Source organism: Erythrolamprus reginae, chromosome Z (genome assembly GCF_031021105.1).
Source record: "Erythrolamprus reginae isolate rEryReg1 chromosome Z, rEryReg1.hap1, whole genome shotgun sequence".
NCBI lineage: Eukaryota > Metazoa > Chordata > Lepidosauria > Squamata > Dipsadidae > Erythrolamprus > Erythrolamprus reginae.
The window spans coordinates 73,271,877-73,295,289 of record NC_091963.1 but is presented as its reverse complement, the minus strand read 5'-3'; the positions used below and the strand labels follow the sequence as shown (position 1 = coordinate 73,295,289).

Sequence of the window (23,413 nt, the reverse complement as noted above, 5' to 3'; positions counted from 1 at the left end):
TTCTATCTGTCTTACATGTTCTTCTAATTTTTTATAAAATGCTTTCTGATTTGAGTTTGTAGCATAAATTACTATTATGACTATTTCTTTGGTTCCTATTCTAATCTTTACACTTAGTATTCTTCCCTCTTTATCTGCGTAGATTTTTTCAGGTTGAAGTTTTCCCTAATATATACAGCTATGCCCCTTCTTTTAGAGTCTGTTAATGCTGTAAATAATTTACCTATTTTTTTAATTTTCTAACAATTTACGGTCCTGATTTCTTATATGGACTTTTTGTAGGCATAATATATCTATGTTTTGTTTTACTAGTTTGGTCATTGTCTGTTTTCTTTTTATGGGTGAGTTCAATCCATTGATATTTACTGAAAATAGACTAAGTGTTTTTTGCCATATTTTTCTTCCTCCTCCCTGCTCGTTGCCCCGCCCCCTCCTCTACTGTCACTTTGCCACCGCTCTTGTTATAATTCTTTCCTCCTTTTGTGTTTTCTCCTTTTCCTGTTCTCTCTTCGTCCTCTTTTCCTTTATTCCTTCTTTCCAAATTTGATGTTCTGTGTCTGGATTGTTGTCTCCTTCTTTTTCTAGGTGTTGTTTAATAAAACAATCGGCTTTTTCAAATGAATCAATTTAAATTTTCCTCCCGTTCCAAGTTATTAAAAGTCCTCCCAGGATTAACCATTGAAATGGTATTTCCCTTCTCATAAGTTTCACCGTTAGATAATGATAGTCTCTCCTTTTTTCCCTTATCCTTTTGGGTATCTGAGGACAGTTATTTCTTTTTCTTGGTAGATTATTTTCTCATTTCTTGTTGTTTTATATATTTCATCTCTTATAGATTTTTTTGTAAATCGTACATGAACTTCTCTTGGTAGTCTGTGGTTTTTAGCATAGTTTGTCTGGATCCTGTATGTCTCATCAATATGATTTTTCACCTCCTCAATTTCAATTTGTGTGTTTTCACTTATTAGTTCTGCTATTTTATTAAATAAATCTTCATCTGCATTCTCCGGAATGTTTTGGAAGTGGATGAATTGTGCCGATTTTTCCATCTCTAGTATTGCAATCGAGGCCTCCAGCTCTTTATTGGCAGCTCTTAGTCTTCCCTCTGCTTCTCCTCTTTTATCTTCTATTTTTCTTGTGTCTGTCTCTAATTTTTGGATTCTTTGTTCATGATTAATTATAATTTCTTGTATATTCTCCATTCGGTTCTCTAAACCTTCAATTTTATCTGACATTTTTTCAAAGTTCTTATTTGTTTCTTCCTGGTTCTGTTTTATTGTTTCTTGCATTGCTGATGCAGATTCCTGGCTCTGTACCATAAATTCCTGGATTAAATTTAATGATGCTTGTATTGATTGCAGAGATATTTTTTCCACTGTCGCCATTTTTATATTGGATTTTGTATTAACTATAGGAGGGGTTCCAGGTGTAGATTTCTTCTGGTATTTAGAAAAGTTCATTGACATACTTAACGTTCTGTCTAGAAGTTCTTAAAATTTCCCTATATTTATCTTGAAATTAGTCTATAAATGATATGATCAGCGGTATTAACTAATTATGGAAGGAAATAGTAACTTTGTTTTGGGAGATCAATCAATCCGACTTGTCAGGTTTTTCAGACTTATCACAGTTCTAAACTTATCAAATATCAATCAATACTTAATAAATAAATTTATAATGAATACCAACTTTAAAATTTCTAATTCTATATCTATATATATCTAATTTAATTAATCAGTAAATATACAGTAAATAAATCAGTAGATATCAGTAAAAATCAGTAAATATATCAATAATTAGTAATAGTTAATAACAATAAATGATTTACTTCAAAATTAGTTTTTCTTAATATGGCTAACTTAATATATATTATTATATTACAGTGATACCTCGTATTACGAACTTAATTGGTTCCAGGAAAAGGTTCGTAAGGTGAAAAGTTCGTAAGACGAAACAATGTTTCCCATAGGAATCAATGGAAAAGCGATTAATGCATGCAAGCCCAAAATTCACCCATTTTCTCTCATTGCTGCCGGCATTCAGATCCTTGTTGCGGGGGGCGGGTGGAGGGGGGAGACAGCACAGGTTGCCTGGAGGGAGCCTCATGGGTGCATTGGCATGTGAGGGAAGCTGCCTTGCGGCTTGTCAACCGGCGGCGCTCCCATCCTCCTTGAAAGTTTTCTGCGATGAAGCGCTGGGGGAGGTGTCAATTCTCCAGGTCCGGATGCCCCTCCTGCCCCCCAAGCTTCGTACAAAGCCAAGCTTCCCAGCCAGCAGAAGTTGCTGTGGTGGTGAGGGGGGTGTCAGGTGTTTCTCCCCATGGTGTGCATGCCCTCCTGATCAGTGAGGAGAAGCTCGGGGAGAAGCTTCTGACACCAAGCCCCCCTCACCTCTACAGCAGCCGGCTGGGAAGCTTGGCTTGGCCAGCACCCAGCTCTCCTGGTGGCCGCTTTCGATGCGGAAGCTCCCATGATCGCCGAGCTAGGTGGAATCCACACATCTCCTCCTCCTGCTTTCTACTACTCCGGACTGCTCTGGGAAGACAGAGGGGGGGGCTGGGAAGGGAGTTCCATCGAATGACAATCTAGGACATCTAATTAGTCTTTGCAACTGATAAAGTGGCTGTGTGTCCCCCCCTTTCTCTATCTCCATTCAAAGATCTGCAATGCAAAGTCAGTCACCCGGGTGACCTGATTCTCTCTCCACTTTCGCCTTCTCCTTTCCCTCATCGAAATCGCAGGCAATTTACGGTCTGGCATTTCTTTCTGTCTCTATTCTTCCTTAATTCTTTCTTCCTTCTTCTCTGCCCACTTTCTTTCTCTGCCTGCCTGCCTTCCTTCCTTCCTACCTACCATCTTTTCTTTTCTTTTCCTTCCTTCCTTTTCTTTCCTGAGAGGCGGTCCACCTAAGGGAGAAAAGCTGGTAGAAGCTGCCTCCCGAGCTCTCTTGCCTGGTGGGAGGCGAAGTGCTGGGGTGGGGGGTGCCAGGCCGGGCCTCCTGCCTCCCCCCCAGCCAAAAACACAAAGCTGGGCAGCCCCCAGCTGCCAAAAGAGGCTTAAGCCTCCTGATTCTCTCCACCCCTCTGACCCGCTCATTGCATGTGTCCGGCAGAAGCTGCTGCCTGAGTGATCTTGACCGGCGGGAGGCAAAGCGCTGGGGTGGGAGGTGTCCTGACACCACCCACCCCAGTGCTTTGCCTCCTGCTGGACAAGAGCACTTGGGAGGCAGTCCTGCCGGCCACGGGTGAGGGGCGGGGAAGCCTCCTGCAGCGGCTGCTGTGCCAGAGACATTTGGGTTTTTGGCTGGGGGGGAGGTAGGAGGGCTGTCCTGACACCCCCACCCTAGCGCTTCGCCTCCCCCAGCCAAAAACGCAAAGGTCTCCGCCGCAGCAGCCGCTGTAGGAGACTTAATCCTCCCGATCCTCCTAGTTCCTTGCCCGTGTCCGGCAGAAGCTGCTGCCCGAGCGCTCTTGCCCAGCGGGAGGGGAAGCACTGAGGTGGGGGGTGTCGGACACCCCCCACTCCAGCACTTTGCCTCCTGCCGGGCAAGAGCACTCGGGTGGCAGCTTCTGCCGGATATGGGCGATGGTTGGGACAGAAGGGTGGGGTTAAGCCTCCTTCAGCGGCTGGGGAGCTGCCCTGCTTTGCCTTTTTGGCTGGGAGGGGAGGTGAAGCGCCAAAAAGGCAAAGCAGGGCAGCTCCCCAGCCGCTGAAGGAGGCTTAACCCCACCCTTCCCAGCCAAAAACCCAAATGTCTCCGCTGCAGGAGGCTTCCCTGCCCCTCGCCCGTGGCCGACAGAAGAGCGCTCTTGCCCAGCGGGAGGCAAAGCGCTGGGGTGGAGGGTGTCAGGACACCTCCCATCCCAGCGCTTCGCTTCCCGCTGGGCAAATGTGCTCGGGAGGCAGTTCTGCCGCCCACGGGTGAGAGGCGGGGATGATCGGGAGGCTTAAGTTTCCTGCAGTGGCTGCTGCGATGGGGACCTTTGGGTTTTTTGCTGGGGGGGGAGGCGAAACACTGGGGTGGGGATGTCAGGCTGGACCTCCTGCCTCCCCCCACCAAACCCCCAAATTTCTCCGCCACAGCAGCTGCTGCAGGAGGCTTCCCCGCCCCTCACCTGTGGTCAGCAGAAGAGTGCTCTTGCCCAGTGGGAGGCCAAGCCTGGGGTGGGGGTTGTCAAGACACCCCCCAGCCCAGCGCTTCCCTTCCCATCGGGCAAAAGCACTCGGGAGCCAGTTCTGCCGGCCACGGGTGAGGGGCAGGGAGGATCAGGAGGATCAGCGGCTGCTGCGGTGGGGACCTTTGGGTTTTTGGCTGGGGGGGAGGCAAAGCGCTGGGGTGGTGGGTGTCAAGCCTTACTTCCTGCTTCCCCCCCAGCCAAAACCCCAAATGTCTCTGCTGTAGCAGCTGCTGTAAGAGAATGTGGTGGCGCTCCAGCGGTCCTTGGAAGAAGTCCATTATCTAGGATCTGCAACTTGGGCGTCCTACTCGATCCACAGCTCCCATTAGAGAAACATCTTTCAACTGTGGCGAGAGGGGCGTTTGCCCAGGTTCGCCTGGTGCACCAGTTGCGGCCCTACCTGGACTGGGAGTCCCTGCTCACAATCACTCATGCCCTCATCACCTCGAGGCTCAACTACTGTAACGCTCTCTACATGGGGCTACCTCTGAAAAGTGTTTGGAAACTTCAGATTGTGCAGCTGCGAGAGCAATCATGGGCTTCCCTAAATATGCCCATGTTACACCAACACTCCACAGTCCGCATTGGTTGCCGATCAGTTTCCGGTCACAATTCAAAGTGATGGTTATGACCTATAAAGCCCTTCATAGCATCGGACCAGAATGTCACCGGGACCGCCTTCTGCCGCACGAATCCCTAGCGACCAGTTACGTCCCACAGAGTTGGCCTTCTCCGTGTCCCATCAACTAAACAATGTTGTTTGGCGGGACCCAGGGGAAGAGCCTTCTCTGTGGCAGCCCCGACTCTCTGGAACCAACTCCTCCCAGAGATCAGAATTGCCCCCACCCTCCTCGCCTTTCGTAAGCTCCTTAAAACCCACCTTTGTTGTCAGGCATGGAGGAACTGAGATATTCCCTTTCCCTTAGGCCTATACAATTTATGCATGGTATGCTTGTGTGTATGTTTGGTTTTTTAAATAAGGGTTTTTAAAAATTATTTTAAATATTAGATTTGTTACATGTTGTTTCATTATTGTTGTTAGCCGCCCCGAGTCTATGGAGAGGGCCGGCATACAAATCTAATAAATAATAAATAAATAAATAAATAAATAAATAAATATATAATAAGATAGCAATTAAGATAAGACAAGATAACACTTGGGTAGGATATAAAATAGGGGAATTCAAAATGAAATTAAACCTATTTGCAGATGATGCAATTATAATGATCCAGACCCCAATGGAGATTATTAAAGGTATAAGAAATATTTTGCAAGAGTTTAAACGGGAATCAGGATTATCGGTCAATATGGAAAAATCAGAGATTATGTGTATAAATACAGGTCCGAGAGAGCAGATAGAAATTAGGAAAGAATTGCTAATTTTTCTGTTTGTTCACTATTTATTATAATTCTAGCTGATTGTTCAGAATATATAGCATCTATTATATTAAAAAATTCCAGTCTACGTTATCAAACGCTTTCTTTCATCTAAAAATATCAATGACATTTGTTTGTCTGGATGATGCTCATAATATTCTAACGTATTTACTATTGTTCTTAAATTATTTTTTATTTGTCTTTCTGGTAGAAATCCATTTTGATCTCCATGTATCATATCATTTATAATGTTTTTAAACCTATTAGCAAAAATTGATATAAAAAATTTATAATCCACATTTAACAATTAAATTGGTCTATAATTTTCAATTTTTTCCTTTTCCGTTCCCACTTTATGTATTAGGGTTATTAAAGTTTCTGACCATGTTTTGGGTAGTTTACCTTCTGCTATTATTCAGTTAAATATTTCTAAAATATTTGAGAAAAGTATTTCAATATCTAACTTGTAAAATTCTGCCGGTATCGCATCTGGGCCCGTCGCTTTGTTATTTTTCTGATTTTTAATAGATTGTCTTTGTTCTATTTCTGTAATAGGCTTATTTAATCTTCATTGTTGATCTTCAGTTAAAACTGATATATCTATAGTCTTTAAGTACTCAAAAATTGAATCTTCCTTTATTTCTTCCCTCTCATATAGTTTTCTATAAAATTCTAATGCTATGTCCTTTTTCCCCTCTGTTTTATGTCTTAGTATCTATTTAGTATGTATTAATTTTTTAATAATTTTATTTTCCCTCTCTTTCCTAAGTTTATATGCCAACCATCTTCCTGGTTTGTTTGCATGTTCAAAATATTCCTGTTTTGCTCTTTCCCTACCATTGATTCTAGTTCTATCAGCCTTAGTTTATGTTTAATTACTTCTCTCTGGTTTTTAACTTTATCATCATGCTCATCTTTTTGCATTTGTAATTCTAATTTTTCCAATTCTTGGACTAAATCTTGGTAATGTATTTTCTTCTCTTTGGTTTTTTTTTGCCATGAAAGAAATTGTTAGCCCGCGTATATATGCCTTTGTTGTGTCCCAAAGATTTTGTGAGGTGGTATCGTTGTTTTTATTTATTTAAAAAAACCCTCTAATTCTTTCTCTATCCATTTTTTATACTCGAGTTCCTTTACTATATTTCTGTTCATTGACAAATTATTTGTTTCTCTTTTACTTTTCCAATATATAACTAAGGGATTATTGTCAGCCCAGGTATTAGTCTCAATCTCAATATCTCTAATTTTTTCCATTATATGTGCTGGGGCCCATGCCATATCAATCCTGGACCAAGTTCTATGTGGGTTAGAATAAAAAGTATATTCTTCTGGGGTGGGGCCAAGCTGAAGCGACGTGTAAGCTAGTATCTCCTGGTTTACACTCGAGATTTTTCGCCGAAAAACCATATATTTGGAGATAATTCTTCCTGGAGAGGAGAGTTAGAGTAAGGGGAAGTGTCCGACAGTGGGTGGGGTGTGACCCCCCACTGCGGTTGGTGAAACCCCCATGTTTGGGCGGGAAAAAAGTTGGAGTTTTAACTCCGGTCCAAAGGCTTGGCGCACTGAGCTGACATCAGGGAAGCAAAAGGAGGAGCAGCGGTAACAGCAGTCCTTATTAAACTACTATAATATACTTACCCGTGAAAAAATCAAAGGGGAAAAGAGGTTAGAAGAAAAAAAATAGGCAGTCTCCCTATTTTGAACTGTCAGTGATCAAAGAGAGCGGAGCATTCCGAAGTCCAGAGAGGTAAAACGAAGTTGTTGATGGTGGGCAGAAGTGACTGGTGGTGGAAGGAAGGTTGGTGAAGACGGATCCTACGGAGGAAATAGCAGAGGCTGATTCTTTCCTATGGTGATCGGAGAACAGCTGGGCAGTCGGTTCGGGGATCGAGGATGTGAGGACGACTAAGATTGAATACCGAGACAGGAAATTAGAGATTGGAGAGCAGAGAGCAGAGACCGAGATCAAGACCAGAAGTTGGCGTAAAGCAGCTCTCTTTTCTAAAGTTTCCCAGGAAGGATTTCTGAGGACTCTTACCTCGTTTCCATCTTGATTAAGGCCAGCACAACTTTTCAAATACTTGTAAATCATTTCAGCTTTCTTCTCACTGGCCAAGGCCATAACAATGTCTCTTTGCCTCTCCGAGTTTCTACATGGAACACCGCAATGAATATGTTCTATGTCATAAAAAACAATTTGAACGCCGTTCTTTTTCATCCAATCCAAAAGTGCTTCAGCTAATTTCAAGCCTGGAGCAAAATCTGGTCTAAAACCATGGAGATGTAAAATTCTTCTCCTTTGATGATCCTCCAGATTGGTAAGCCTACAATTGTATTGCTTTAAATCCTCGGCTTGGCTTTTAACTTCTTGCTCTAATTTCCAAATTTTTCCAGCCAACTCATCTGCTCTTCTTTTAACTATTTTAATATCTTGGGAAAGGTTTTCAAGCACCCCCTCCACTCGTTGAAATCTTTCTTCAATGCATTCAACAATCTGAAGTAATGTATCTAATTTCGTTTCAATTTTTCCGAGGCTAGGATCTCCCCCTTCCACCAGTTTTTTTCTTTGTTAGGATTTATTGTACTCACTTTGTGACAGCAAAAGAAGGTTCATCTTCCCTTAGAGCCACAAATTTTAGATTCTCTTTGAACTTCTGTAAATGCTATACAACTCTGCTTATCTTCAAGGGAGATTTATGATGTTTTGGGGGATGTTTTCTACTTTTTTCAATTTCTCATATCAGAACTCTCGTAGGGGCATCTACAGCTGTCTGTGATGCATGCGTAATCAGGGCTTTCTATATTTTAAAGCTTCATAGTCTTCCATTAAAAGTGTCATCTGCCTCTGTTCATTTCTTAGGAAAGAAATATCCTTGGCTCAATAGATTTAGAGAAAAGTACTTTTATTTAGAACAAACTGAAAGCAAACAGTTTCAAGCAAGCTATGAGGTAAAACACTCAAGCATAGCAATTTGAAATACAGTATACACCCAAATCATCTTGTAGCTGAACAATTGCATAGCAGAGCAACCGACTTGGCTACATACCACAGCCAACAGACTTGGCACTTGCAAAGCTCAATATAAGCTTCCTCATATTCCCTCCTCCCAATTCTATGGAAGCTGGTAACAGGCTGGCTGATAAAAAGTTTGTTTCACTTCTGAGACATAATTTTTGTATTTTGTGAATTTGACACTTTCTTAGTGTCTCGGAGAAGCTTGGAGTTTTTTTTTAAAAAAAACTTTTGTTTGGGTTTGATTTCTAGTATAGAAGTTGAATGTCATCGTACCCAGTTACAATCCTCTGTCCACAAACCTCTCAGGCTCATAATCTTCCTATCAAGCCACTGCAGAAGTTGGTGATAAATTAATGGCTTGCTATACCATCTATAGAAGGCCTGATGTTTGTAAAAACTTGGGAGGGGTGAATACCAGGAGGGAACAGATGTAACCACTGGGGCTGGAAGTGAAGAAAGAACTGGCCACACTGTCACAATTGTGACAACTTTGTGTGTGAGAGAGAAAATGTCAGAGTTAATTATGAACTTGCTTTGGAAATGTGGAGGATAGCAGGCACTGGGCAATTTCCATAATAAAGACACTACAGCAGGAGTACTTTCTTCAGAAGGCTTTTAGTTCTTTTTAGTATCAAAAACTATTAACTCTATACTATATTACAGAACAGTTATCCCAGCGATTCTCAAACTATGGCCCGCGGGATGCATGTGGCCTGCTGAGGTCATCTATCTGGTCCCCAGCAGCGCACAAGATTTTACATATACACAATAAGCTCCTGAATCTCCCATCCACTCACTGTGAAAAACAACACCCCATGCAACCTTTTCCAAGGCTGTGCAATGGAGCCGGGCATTGAAGTTGTGGGCGGGGAGTGATGAAAGTGTGGAGGCCGGCAAAGGTTTTTCTTATTTTGAATGTCACACATGCATGCATGCAAGCATGCTCCACAACCCCCTGCCAGCCCATGGTGGGGACAGGAAGGCCACACCCCCATGTACTGCCAGCGCCAAAGATTGCGGGAGGGGGGTGCGGATCCACACCCCCATGTGCTGCTGGCGCCGGCCCAAAGATCATGGGGGAGGCGCAAATCCATACCCCTGTATGCTGCCTGCGCCGGTACAATGATTGCTTGGGGGGCAAGAGAGAGAAAGAGAGAGAGAGAGAAAGAAAGGGGGGGAGAGAGAGTGAGAGAGAGAAAGGGAGAGATAGAAAGAGGGAGTGAGAAAGAGATAAAGAAAGCAAGAGAGAGAAAGAGAGAGGGACAGAGAGAAAGAAAGAGAGAAAGAGAGAGAGAGAAAAAGAAAGAGGGAGAGACAGAGAGGGAGGGAGAAAGGTAGAGGGAGAGATAGAAAGAGAGTGAGAGAGAGAGAAAGAAAGCAAGAGAGAGGGACAGAGAAAAAGAAAGCAAGAGAGAGAGGGACAGAGAGAAAGAAAGCAAAAGAGAGAGAAAGAATGAGGGAGAGATAGAGAGGGAGAGAGAACGGAAGAAAGGAAGAGAGTGAGTAAGAGAGAGAGAGAAAGAAAGCGAGAGAGTGAGGGACAGAGAGAAAGAAAGAGAGAGAGAGAGAAAGGAAGAGGGAGAGAGAGAGAGAGAGAGAGAGAGAGAGAGAGAAAGAAAGAAATAGAAAGGGAGAAAGAAAAGGAGAGGAAGAAAGAGTGTGTGAGAGAGAGAAAGAGAAAACTCGGCAAGTAGTTGGGCTCTTGCTCCACTTCGCCTCCTCCTCCTCCCCAGGGCAGCGTTCAGAAAACCACAGGGGTTTTTTTATAGACCGGCTCTCCAACAGTCTGAGGGACAGTGAACTGGCCCCCTGTGTAAAAAGTTTGGGGACCCCTGACCTAACCAAACTATTGCACTAGATGACTCTATCACAGAATAAACCAATCACTATAAGACCAAACCACTAAACACATATATTGAAAGGTATATTACAATATATACAAGTAATTTAATTTAAAATTTAATTTAATTTAATAATTTAATTTAATTTAATTCAATTCAATTCAATTCAATTCATTCAACTTCTATGCAGCCCAATCCCATTAGCAGCTTACAACAATTAAAAAACAACACAATAAGACAATAAGAAGAATGATAATTAAAACCCCATAACCCTAACAACCAATTTAAAAAACCCAAATCAATGTAACAACATGGGTACCAAATAAACATGAATTCGAGCACAGCTGATGTTAAATTCATGGTTCCCAGGCCTGTCAACACAGCCAGTTTTAACAGCTTTTCAAAAAGCCAGTAGAATGGGAGCAGTGCAAACATCCGATTCTGCTGTTGACAAACTTATAGATGTCTGCCTTCTGGATTTCCATACAATGGGCACATTTGCATATTTTATTACATACCCTGTACATGATTTTCTGTCTTCCAAACTTGCAAAAGAACTATCCACCATACAATTTAGGACATTACCTTGTTTTGGTGAAATTGTAGGTTTTGTAATTCTCCTACTCAACACTCCTACAGTATATGATATATCAGGCTTTGTGTAATTTGCAATGTGCAAAGGACTACCTAATAGCATATCTATACAAATCTGGATATTCAAACATTTCATGATTGTTTTGCTTGTGAAAATCAACATGCATTGGAGTTTTTACAACTTTAGCATCTTTCAAATTTATTTTCTCTATTAACTCCAAGATCTTTTTCTTTTGATTTAACAAAATACCTTTTCCTTTTACATTTATTACATCTCTGCCAAGACAGTATTTAAGACATCCTAGGTCCTTAACCACGAATGGCTTACACAAATCATCAAACATCATTTTGATTATATGATCTTCCTTCGCACATACACTTCTGTCATCAACATACACAATAATCATGACCTGTTTATCTCCATGACCCTTGGTATACACACAGGTGTCTGCTACACTTCTTTTGAAGCCCATCTTTAACAATTTTATATTCAAACATATTCAATTTCTAGCGGATTGCTTCAACCCATACAGTGCTTTCTTTAATTTATAAACCTTTCTAGTGTCATCCAGCTCAAAACCTGGTGCTGGTTTCAAGTACACCTCTTCTGATAATATAGCATTTAAATATGCACACTCAAAATCCAGATGTTTAATCTTAAACCCCTTCTTCAGTGCCAATGCTAACATTAATCTAATTGATTTAGCCTTTGCTGTAGATGAATGTATTTTGTCAAAATTATGCATGCAGTTTTGTACATAATCTTGAGCTACTAATCTAGCTTTGTACTTCAAGATACTATCTGGCATGGTTTTTAGTCTGTAAACCCATCTGGAATTTATTGCTTTATGATCCTTGGGTAATGAAACTATTTCAAAAACATTTTGCTTTTTCAAAACCTCAAACTCAATATTAATTACAGTGGAACCTCGACATACGAGCAGCTCTACTTACGAGCTACTCGAGATAAGAGCTGGGAGGGGAGCGACATTTTTGTTCGCCTCCCGAGCTCACATTCGGGATACGAGCGCCAAGGAGCTGTCTCCTGAAGCCGAACGCTAACTTCCGCGTTCGGCTTCAGGAGACAGCTCCTTGCCGCTCGTATCCCGCGTGTTTTAAAAGGTTGCAGCCAGCCTGGGGGGCTCGGGGGGTGCTGGCAAGCCCCCCAGGCCGGCTGCAACTTTTAAAACACGCGCGCCGCTTTGCAGCTGTCTCCTGAAGCCGAACGCTAACTTCCGCGTTCGGCTTCAGGAGACAGCTCCTTGGCGCTCGTATCCCGCGTGTTTTAAAAGGTTGCAGCCAGCCTGGGGGGCTCGGGGGGTGCTGGCAAGCCCCCCAGGCCAGCTGCGACGTTTTAAAACACGCGCGCCGCTTCGCAGCTGTCTCCTGAAGCCGAACACTAACTTCCGCGTTCGGCTTCAGGAGACAGCTGCGAAGCGGCGCGGGTGTTTTAAAACGTCGCAGCCGGTCTGGGGGGCTCGGGGGCTTCCAGCTGTCTCCTGAAGCCGAACGCGGAAGTTAGCGTTCGGCTTCAGGAGACAGCTGCGAAGCGGCGCGCGTGTTTTAAAACGTGGCAGCCAGCCTGGGGGGCTCGGCGGGAAGCCCCGAACCCCCCAGGCCGGCTGCGACGTTTTAAAACACCCGTGCAGCTTCGCAGCTGTCTCCTGAAGCCGAACGCTAACTTCCGCGTTCGGCGGCAGCGGTTTTTTTTTTTGTTGCACGAATTAATTGACTTTACATTGTTTCCTATGGGAAACAATGTTTCGTCATACGAGAGTTCCGACTTACGAGCCTCCTTCCGGAACCAATTAGTCGCGTAAGTCAGGGTTCTACTGTACTTTCTTCCAATTGCTTACTTCTTCCGGTGGTCTTTGCAACATTTCATTATAATTGTGTGATTCACACATTAAATTACAAAGAAACATAGTTCGTGGTTTACAAATATTTGATCTTTCAGACCTCCTGGGCAGTGGCCTATCATCACTATCTGAAACCTATACTCCATCTGACTCAGAAACACTTTCCTCTCCTGTTTCACACTTTCATGCAATGTTAGATAACTTTTTACTTCAGAATTACTCTGATGTAACATGATTTGATCACTGCCTAAAAATACTTCTGTATTTGCATGAATATGATCCCAACCACTATGGTTTTCAAAATTAGCACTACTAAATATAACAACTTTGCCATAAAAATTGAGAACCTATAAACTTGTGAATGCTCATCATAACCCACAAACCTTAATCTTTTCCACTTAGGTTGCTCTTTAAATCTTTCTTCTGGAATCAAAACATTAGCATATGACCCAAAAATCCTTAGATATTCTAAACTAGGATTTTTCTTAAACAACATGACATATGACATTTGGTTAACACTAGAACTCCAAGTCTGATTTAAAATATATGTGGCTGTCATTACAGCTTATCCCCAATAATTAAACTTCAAACCAGTTAACATTGCATCTATCATGCTAATTGTCATTCAAATTCTACATTCTACAATTCCATTCTCTAATGGTGAATAAGGATTCCATTCTCTGATGGTGAATAAGGATTCGTCATTCTATGAATAATCCCCTTTGCATTTAACCATCTTTTATTTTTATTTTTTTTTAAATATATTTTTATTAAGTTGTATAGACAGACATGACATACATAACATGTAACACTTAGTGGAGGTACAGTTGCTCCACTCAGAGTAGAAGTCATCTTTATATATAAAAAAAAAGAAGTGAAAAGAAAAGATCTTATCATTGTTTAACATGGTCTATAAAATACTTGAAAATATCAATTATAAGGTAATAGGTAAAAACACATATAAAGTATTTAAAGGCATACATAAAAATTTTAAAATTATGGCTTAAATTGAACTAAAATAAGAAATAGAAAAAGAAAAAGAAAGAAAAAAGTAGAAGAAAAAAGGAATTCACATTTATATTGTAAATAATCACCATCTAATACAATATGACTACTAGGTATTAGTATATTTAAAATAGTATAACAATAAAGTTATCTCTTTTTCTTTGTATCCCACCAGATGTATACCTTTTGCCAAACATCATAGAATTCTGATTCTTCTTGGTTGTTTAACCTTCTCATCATCATGTTGAACTCAGCACATTCTAAGACTTGCTTAAGTATGTCTGTTTCTTTTGGGGTCTCAATTTCTTTTCATTTTTGAGCAAAAGCTATCCTAGCTGCTACTAATATATGAATTATTAAATAATATATATATATATTTATATTTCTTATTTGAAATACCTAATAAAAAGAGTTCTGGTGTTTTCTTGATTTCTTGCTGTGTTATTTCTTTTAACCATTTTTCTATTAGGTTCCAATATTCTTTTGCTTTTGGGCATGTCCACCAAGCATGATAATAAGTACCTATTTCTACTTTACATTTCCAACAGTTGGGTGACTTAGTTTGGAACATTTTTTAAATTCTATTTGGCGGCAGATGCCATCTATAAAACATTTTAATTTGATTTTCTTTAAAGGAAGTTGACTTTGTTATTTTCCAATTATATGTCCATACCTTTTCCCAAGTACAGTGGTACCTCATGATACGAACGCCCCGCCATACGAACAACCCAAGATACGAACCCAGGGTTCAGAAATTTTTTGCCTCTTCTTACCAACATTTTCCATCTTACGAACCCGCTGCCGCTGCCTCCGAGAAGCCCCGCCGCCTGGCTGTTGCTTTTTGAAACAGCCGGGGGGCTTCTCAGCATCCTCCCGAACCTGAACGCCAAACCCGAACTTCTGGGTTCGGCATTCGGGAGGCCGCCAAGAAGCCCCCCGGCTGTTTTAAAAGGTGACAGCCGGGCGGCGGGGCTTCTCGGCAGCGGTGGCGGGTTCGTAAGACGGAAAACATTTGGGTTCGGGAGGCCGCTGGGAAGCCCCGCTGCCCGGCTGTCACCTTTTAAAACAGCTGGGGGGGTTCCCAGCGGCCTCCCAAACCTGAACGCCAAACCCAAACTTCCGGGTTCGGTGTTCGGAAGGCCACCGAGAAGCCCCCCGGCTGTTTTAAAAGGTGACAGCCAGGCGGCGGGGCTTCTCAGCGAAAGTTTGGGTTCAGGAGGCCGCTTTGGGTTTTTGGCTGGGAGGGAGGGCAGGAGGTCCGGCGGTTCACCTTCCCTCCCAGCCAAAAAGGCAAAGCCGGCAGCTGTAGCTGCTGCTGCAAGAGGCTTCCCCGCCCCTCACCCGTGGCCGGCAGAAGAGCGCACTTGCCCGGCGGGAGGTGAAGAGTGCTTTGCCTCCCGCCGGGCAAGAGCGCTCTTCTGCTGGCCACAGGCAAGAAGCGGGGAAGCCTCTTGCAGCAGCTGCTACAGCCACCAGCTTTGCCTTTTTGGCTGGGAGGGAGGGCAGGAGGTCCAGCGCTGGGGGGAGGGAGTCAGGAAGGTCCTCCTGCTCCAACCCCCAGTGAAAAACACAAAAATGGTCTGCCACCGCCCGCTTGAGCCAGGATGACAGGCAGGGCGGAGCAGCGTGGAGCAAAGGGAGGCTGAAACCACCGGCGGCTTCAGCTTCCCATTGCTCCGCGGGCAGCGGCAGACCGCCTTTGTATTTTTGGCTGGGGGGAGGAAGCAGGAGGCGCAGGATCAGGCCGGCGGCGGGCACAGGGCAAGGCAGAAGGTCTGCATCCTGGGCGGGTGAGGAGGCGTGGCTGAGCGGGCCCGGCTCTGGCTCCAGCTAGACCTCCAGCGAGGATGGGGCGGCAGCGGCTGGGCACGGCAGCGGTGAGGGTGCGTCCGACTTGGGGCTGGCAGCGCCGGATGCAGAGGGGAACATCGGCGCAGGAGGCAGGAGAGGACCGGGTGAAGTGAGCAGCAGCGCCGCCGTCATCGCTGCCATGCCCGGCTTGGCTTCCCTGGCCGCCGCAGGCACTGTGAACGCGATCTTCCGGGCCGGCAAGGGTCAGCGATGGAAGGCGGCCGCCTGGCCCGGGAGGCTCGGCCGAAAGGGGCCGGGGCTGGAGCCGCTGAGCCTCGCCAGCCTGGAAGATCTCGGCGCACAGTGTCTGTGGCGGCCAGGGAAGCCAAGCTAGGCGTGGTGGCGACAGCAGCAGTGCTGCTGCTCTGGTTGCCCGGTCCTCTCCTGCCTCCTGTGCTGATGTTCCCCGCTGTGTTGGGCACTGCCAGCCCCGAGTCGGACACTCCCGAAGGTGGTCTTTGCGTTGTCCCAGGAAAGCAAGCAGCAGGCATGGGCTGGGGTCTTTCCCCTAGGGGCAAAGGTGGTGGTCGCGGGGTGGTTTTGCTGCAGGCAGTTGTCTAAGCACCGCAGCTCCCCCCAGTTCTCCCGCGGACCTCTTCCACACACCCCGACTCCCCCAGCTTCTGTGCTTTTATTTCAGCTTCTGGATGGATGGGAGGAGCTAAGTGGCCAGAGGTATCAATGTAAAACGCCGCTGGGCTGGCAACGTCACCGGCTGCTTAGCTCCTCCTGCACAGCCCAAAGCCGAAAGGAAAGCGTGGAGGCTGGTGAACAAAGGGCAGAACTTTCTGCTTCTGGATGGATGGGAGGAGCTAAGCGGCCGGAGGAATCAATGTAAAACGCCGCTGGGATGGCAACGTCTCCGGCTGCTTAGCTCCTCCTGTCCAGCCCGAAGCCGAAACAAAAGCGCGGAGGCTGCAGGAGTCGGGATGTGTGGAAGAGGTCCGCGGGAGAACTGGGGGGAGCTGCAGTGCCTAGACACCCGCCTGCAGCAAAGCCACCCCGCGACCACCACCTTTGCCCCCAGGGGAAAGACCCCAGCCCACGCCTGCTGCTTGCTCTCCCGGAAAGACCCCAGCCCACACCTTCGGGAGCTTCCCAGCCGGGTCCCTTCCACGAGGCAGTGGCCATGGCTCCCCCCAGTTCTCCTGCTGACCCTTTCCACACACGCACACCATCCCCAGCCTCTGCGCCGCCGGCCAGCTGTCATCTTCTAAAGAAGCAAGAAGAGGAGGAGGAGCTGGGCGCCGGTGGTGGTGGAGGAAGGCGAATGTGGCCCGGAGGCTGGGAGGGAGGCGGAATACAGGAGGAAGAGGAGGAGGGAGGCCAGGAGGGAGAGGGGGAAGGAGGGAGGGAGGAAGGAGAGAGAGAGAAAAGTTTCTGCCTGAAGTTACAGATAGGGAGGGCGGCGCAGCGCGAATCTGACAAGGGCTTCCCCAACCTTTCCCCAACCGCTACCCAACTCCCGCAAGACGATCCTAGAACCCCAGTGGGGCCTCCCAGACACAAAAAATCAGAGAAGATGCACGTACAAACCGCCCGTGCGTTTCCCTCCCTTCCCTTCCAGTCATTGCAAGCCGGACAGTAACTGTTGACTTTTCGGTTAATCCACCCACGAGGCTCCCTCCGGGCAGCCTGCGCTGTCTCCCCCCATCTCCCCCCTCCACCCACCCCCAAACAAAATCCGAATGCCGGCGGTAATGAGGCAAAAGGGGTGAATTTTGGGCTTGCACGCATTAATCGCTTTTCCATTGATTCCTATGGGAAACATTGTTTCATCTTATGAACTTTTCACCTTACGAACCTCCTCCCGGCACCAATTAAGTTCGTAAGATGAGGTATTACTGTATTTAAGTCTATCTCTTTGTTTAGGTTTCTACACCAATTAATCATATTATCCTTTAATGTCCATTCTGTATTTTTACAATTAATTAAAAATTTATATGTTTTTCCAATCAATTTTCTTTGATTTGTTGTTAATAGTTTACCTAAGACGTTATTATCCTTTCTAAGTCTATATGTTATTTTATCTTTATAGAACCTAGATTTATCTGTGCATATTGCCACCAATCTGTAACAATACCTGATTTGTTTTTAAATTCCACTGATTAGCTACTAAGTCTTTATATTTCCAGATCTTACCCTCTTGTATTAAATTTGGGTGGCTTATTGCCTCTATAGGAGATATCCATTCTGGCAAAACTTAAAAATAATCTTTCTTTATATCGATCCAAACATCTATAAGTGCCTTCCTGATTATATGTCTCTTAAAATAGAAATGTGTTCTATACTTTTCATACCATACGAAAGCATGCCATCCCAACATTAATTCTAGATTTAATAATCTTCTGTTTTGTAAAGTAAGCCATTCTTTAATTCAAGTTAAAGAAGCGGCTTGATAGTATAACTTCCAATTCGGAAAGGCGAGACCCCCCTCTTTCTTTTATATCTTCTATCGCACACTGTTTTATTCTAGGTTTTTTATCTTGCCATATGAATTTTTTTGTTATTCTTGTTAATTCTTTAAAAAATTCATTTCCAAGATTTTTAGGAATTACTTGAAATAAAAACAAAAGTTTGGGTATGATATTCATCTTAATTGTAGAAATTCTACCTAAAAATGATAGTTGCAAGTCCTTCCAAGTTGCTAAGTCATTTTTAATTTGTTTTAGGAGCTTATTGTAGTTGCCTTCTTTTAATGACATGGATTTTGCTGATATCCAAATACCTAAATATTTTACTTGCTTGGTTATTTTCATGTTTGATTTAGTTTCTAATTGCTTTATCTGGGAATCTGTCATATTTTTAGTTAATATTTGTGTCTTGTTTTTATTGACTTTCAGACCAGCTACTTTCCCATATTCTTCTAATAAGTCTATAAACTTTGAGATAGAGACTATTGGGTCTTCTAATATGAAGACAACATCATCTGCAAAGGCTTGTAATTTATATATTTCCCTTTTAATTTCTAAGCCTTTAATATTTTCTTCTTTTCTTACCTTTATCAGTAAGGTTTCTAGTGTTAAAATAAATAATAATGGGGAAATAGGACAGCCTTATCTAACTTCTCTTTGTATCTCAATCTTTTCTGTTTGGTCATTATTGATAATAATTTTGGCTGTTTGGGTAGAGTAAATAGCATCGATTATGTTAAAAAAATTGGTTCCAAAGTTCATTTTGTTAAGTTGTATTTTCATAAAAAAACAGTCTACATTGTGAAATGCTTTTTTTGCGTCTAAAAATATTAAAGCCGTTTGCTTTTCTGGATGTTATTCATAATATTCTAATGTGTTTATAATTGTCCTCAAATTATTTTTAATCTGTCTATCTGGCAAAAAGCTGTTTTGGTCTTCATGTATTATTCCAATCATGATGTTTTTTAATGTATAAGCAAAAATTGAAACAAAGATTTTATAATCCACATTCTTGCTGTGATTGTGATTGTTTTTTCTTTGCGTTTTAGGCATCTTCCTCCCCATTGGAGGCCGCCCCCCTCTCCTATATAGCAGTTTTATTTGTAGGGATAAAAGTCACTTTACCCTCTTTCTTCTTTCTTCTCTGTTGATTCAGACACTCAGTGCGACTTCTCGAGTTTTCTTTTCTTTGTTCTTCCTCTCATATGAAGAAGTTGCTATGGCCAGGTGCTGGCTATTACCAGCCTCCGGATCTTTGCTCCTGGTGCTGCAGGGCAATCCTACACCCCAGGGGCATCGGCGAGTACCCCCTTGATGTCCAGAGGCCCCCTGTTCTGGTTCGGATCGCTACGGTGTGACCGCCAGGGCAAAAACAGAGTTCTGTTAACGGAGCCCCATCTCCAGCCTCCCGACGTGGCTCGGCTGCCACCGGAAGTCTCCTGCATTTAACCATCTTTTAAAGTTATAGCCAGTGAATTCTCCACCTCTGTCCATTTGTAGTTTAGCAACTTTACAAGAAAATTGTCTTTCTATCTTTTCAATCCATTCCTTAAATTTCTGAAATATCTCACTCTTGTATTTTAACTATATACAATATGTATAGCATGTATTGTCATCTAGATATAGTCTCTCTTGCACCTCCTTGATTGGGTTTAAATGGACCAGATAAATCTCCATGTACCAACTCAAATGGTCTTCTTGATAGACTTGTGCTTTGTTTGGGTACTAGAAAGGCTTTACCATTTACCTTACTGCAGAGTGAACAATCTAGAAACTTATGACAGTTCTTTACACCTAAATCACACACATTAGACATTCTTTTTAAAGTATTGGAACTTGCATGTCATAACACCCTATGTAAGTACTGAATACAATTGTTATGTATTGGTTGGTTTGTTAAACAAGTAGCATGCTGCTCATCCATTTCATTCTTGTTTAAGACTGCATATAACTTATCTTTCATGACACTATCAGCACAAACTATTCCATTCTTCAGAATTTTACAACCTTTTTCATAAAAATGAATAACATAACATGTCGCTGTTAACTATCACAAACTCAGTAAACATGTGTAACTTAGTCACACATATAATTTCATTTACAATTTTTCCCTAAACAAGGAATATATGCAGAATCTTTAAGTTGCACTTGAGAAATGGAATCATCTGCTAAAGTAAAATGGTTAATGTCAACATTCTTTAAATCTCCAATTAACAAGTCTTTTGAACTAACTATATGTTCAAAACAAGCTGAATCCAAAATCCATGTAACATTATTCTTAAGATCTTTCACAGATACTAAACATACTGAATCCTCCTCTGTATTTCTTTTCATTCTGTTGTTTTTCCCCTTCTTAGTCCTACTTTAAAAAATATGTCTTTTGTAAACAGTTTCTTGTAACATGCCTGACATTCCTGCGATGATAACACCTGATTACTGCAAATGTTCTTGCATTCCGTTCTGCTTTACTCACAGCTTTCTCTTGGTTTTCTTCTTGAAATTGCCCAAATTGCTTGATACAGTCAATTAAATTTAGGTAACAAAGTCCAGTCAAAGATGTATCAGGAATTCTTTGGAGACTTAACACAAACTGCTTGGAACTCTTATCTAACAAAGATAGCAGAATGTCTTATGTTCTTCAGGAAATGTTAACCCTCTGCATTCCAACTCAGCAAACAAATTCTTCAATTTGTGCACATGCTGATTGACACACTAACCAGGCTGCACTTTCAGGTTATAGAACTGTTTCATCAGTATAACCTTAGCTCCGGCAGTTTGCCTTTGATTTAAAGACTTGAAATGCTGCCAAACCCCAGCTGCATTATCTCCTGGCCTGATATTCACCAATTAACTTCCTCTATTGTCAGCATCAGAGTTGCTTTAGCCTTATCATTCAGACTTCTCTGATTCACGTCGTCTACAGATGGTGTTTCAATTATCTCCCAGAGACCTTCTCTAATGAGCAAATTCTTCATCATCATGCTCCACGCATGATAGTTAGTTTCATTGAGTTTCTCAAATGGCAAACTAGATGCTGAAAATGTCATTATGACCTTGATAATCCCTGAGGTCCAAAAGGTTGGGTATCCCTGGTCTAGAGCATACTAATAACCTCTACTTGATTGTTAATAACCTTTTTCAAAGTACAGTGATACCTTGTATTACGAACTTAATTGGTTCCAGGAGGAGGTTCATAAGGTGAAAAGCTCGTAAGACAAAACAATGTTTCCCATAGGAAACAATGAAAAACCAATTAATGCGTGCAAGCCCCCCCCAAAAAAATCGCAAAAAAGGCGCTCCGCTGGGCACCGCTGCCCAGCTGTCACTTTCTGAAACAGCCGGGGGCTTCTCGGCGTTCTCCCGAATGCCAAACCTGGAAGTTCGGCAAAGGTTCAGGTTCGGGTTCAGGAGAACGCTGAGAAGCGCCACTGCCCATCTGTCACCTTCCGAAACAGCCAGGGGGCTTCTCGGCCTTTTCCCAAACGCTGAACCTGGAAGTTCGGCAAAAGTTCGGGTTCAGTCACTGCTGAAGGAAGAAAGTGAAGTGAGGGGAATAAAAAAAATGTAAAACTTTAAGGGTTAAAAAAAAGAAAGAGGGACTCTGAGGCGGCAAGGTGAGGCTGCCTCCCATACAGTGCGCCAAAGAGAGAAAACCCAGGTGGGTGAGAGGGGGGAGCCTCCTACTCCTTTGACCAAAAGGCTGCTGCTGCTGCTACCTGCTTCCTCTTTCTTCCCATGCTGAAGGGCTACCCTCTCCTCTCACTCGCTCGCTTTGTAGCCGGAACCTTTCCTTCACTGTGGTGACTCCTCGGTTTGACTGAAGCCGAGTTGATCCGGCTGGGGCAAAGTACACCCTTTTGCTTTTCTGCACCCAGACACTCTGGAAGGCAACCTCGTGCCGGGTGTATGGGAGGCAGCACGAGGGAATCACCACAGTGAAGTGGTTCATTCCCTCTCCAAGTGCCCAGAGAAAAGAAAATGCTCCATTCACTCTGGGCTGCCAAAGCCTCCTTAAGTGCCCCTGAAAGGCTCCTCTGTTAACCCAGAAAAGCCCAAGATGGCCGGGATTAAAGGGGGAATGGCAGGAAATTGGCTGGGCCTTCGTGCCACTCTCAAATTTCCTGGGAAATTTTTCCAGGCTCGGGTTCTTAAGTAGAAAATGGTTCTTAAGAAGAGGCAAAAAAATCTTGAATACCTGGTTCTTATCTAGAAAAGCTCGTAAGAAGAGGTGTTCTTAGGGAGAGGTACCACTGTATATCTCTTAGTATGTTGGCCGTCTTCCTCATAAAGTTCTGTTTAGGAAAATAAATATTTTATGAAAATAATGAACCTCACTAAAATGCAGATAAATTTTGTTTACCAAGGAAAGTGAACTGGAAAAGCTATTGAGAGCTATTTAAAGGTACTGGTGGAAAATGTCCATTTCTAAATTGAAATTGGAAAGCATACTTTTAGAATCAAGTTTAAAAAATGAACAATTAAAAAAAATGGGAAAAGAGAAAATTATTCAGGAAGAGAATATCCTGGCTTGTACCCCTACAATCCACTCTGTGCTCTGAATTAAACTGTTCTTTTTATGTTTCATTTAATCTTTTTATAGAAAAGAGTCAAAGATGTGATATCACCAATTGTATTTGAAACTACATACAGCCTTGGGGAATATATTGTGGAAAAGGAGGAAAAAGAATTACCTGCTCTTAAGCCTATACTCCAATGGAAAAAAGGCCAGAAAATGTCACAGAGAAACCAGGTTAGAGTTGGATAGTGTTCCTATAAAAACAATAATCAATGTGGGAAATGTTGTCTTTTTCCTAATGGGAAGGAAGGAAAGGAAGGAAGGATGGGAAGGAGGGAAGGGAGGGAGGAAGGGAGGAAGAAAGAAAGAAAGGAGAAATGGAGGGAGGGAGGAAGGAAGGAGAAATTGTATTACTTTGGAATATAAAACTATTAAATATGAATTTCTCTTCTTTTATGGAAAGCAAACAAGTTCCTTGATAGACAAAAATAGAAGTAGAAAGAAACTAGACAACTTTAGGATTTTTTTAAAAAAATGAAATAACTAGGTAGCATTATATGGATTGAATGAATTATTAGCTTAAAATTGGATAAAGGAACTTTCCAGGATCATAATGTTTCATAATTTGGAATTATAGGAAAGAGATAATGACCAAATGATTTCAGCCTTTTTCATTTAGTATCTGTTAACAGCTTTTTCAGTCTCTTGTGTGGCTTACCATAACCATAAAGGAAGGAAGGAAGGAAGGAAGGAAAAAAAGAA

General features: G+C 43.0%; 1 protein-coding gene across 1 annotated transcript in view; it reads left to right on the top strand.

Moving 5' to 3' along the window:
* Nucleotides 1-23,413, top strand: part of ITGA9 (integrin subunit alpha 9) — a 953,395-nt gene that overhangs the window by 431,811 nt on the left and 498,171 nt on the right. The window contains exon 16 of the mRNA XM_070726333.1: nucleotides 22,736-22,885. Within this exon, the coding sequence (XP_070582434.1) occupies nucleotides 22,736-22,885 (150 nt within the window). The remainder of the gene's footprint in view (nucleotides 1-22,735; nucleotides 22,886-23,413) is intronic.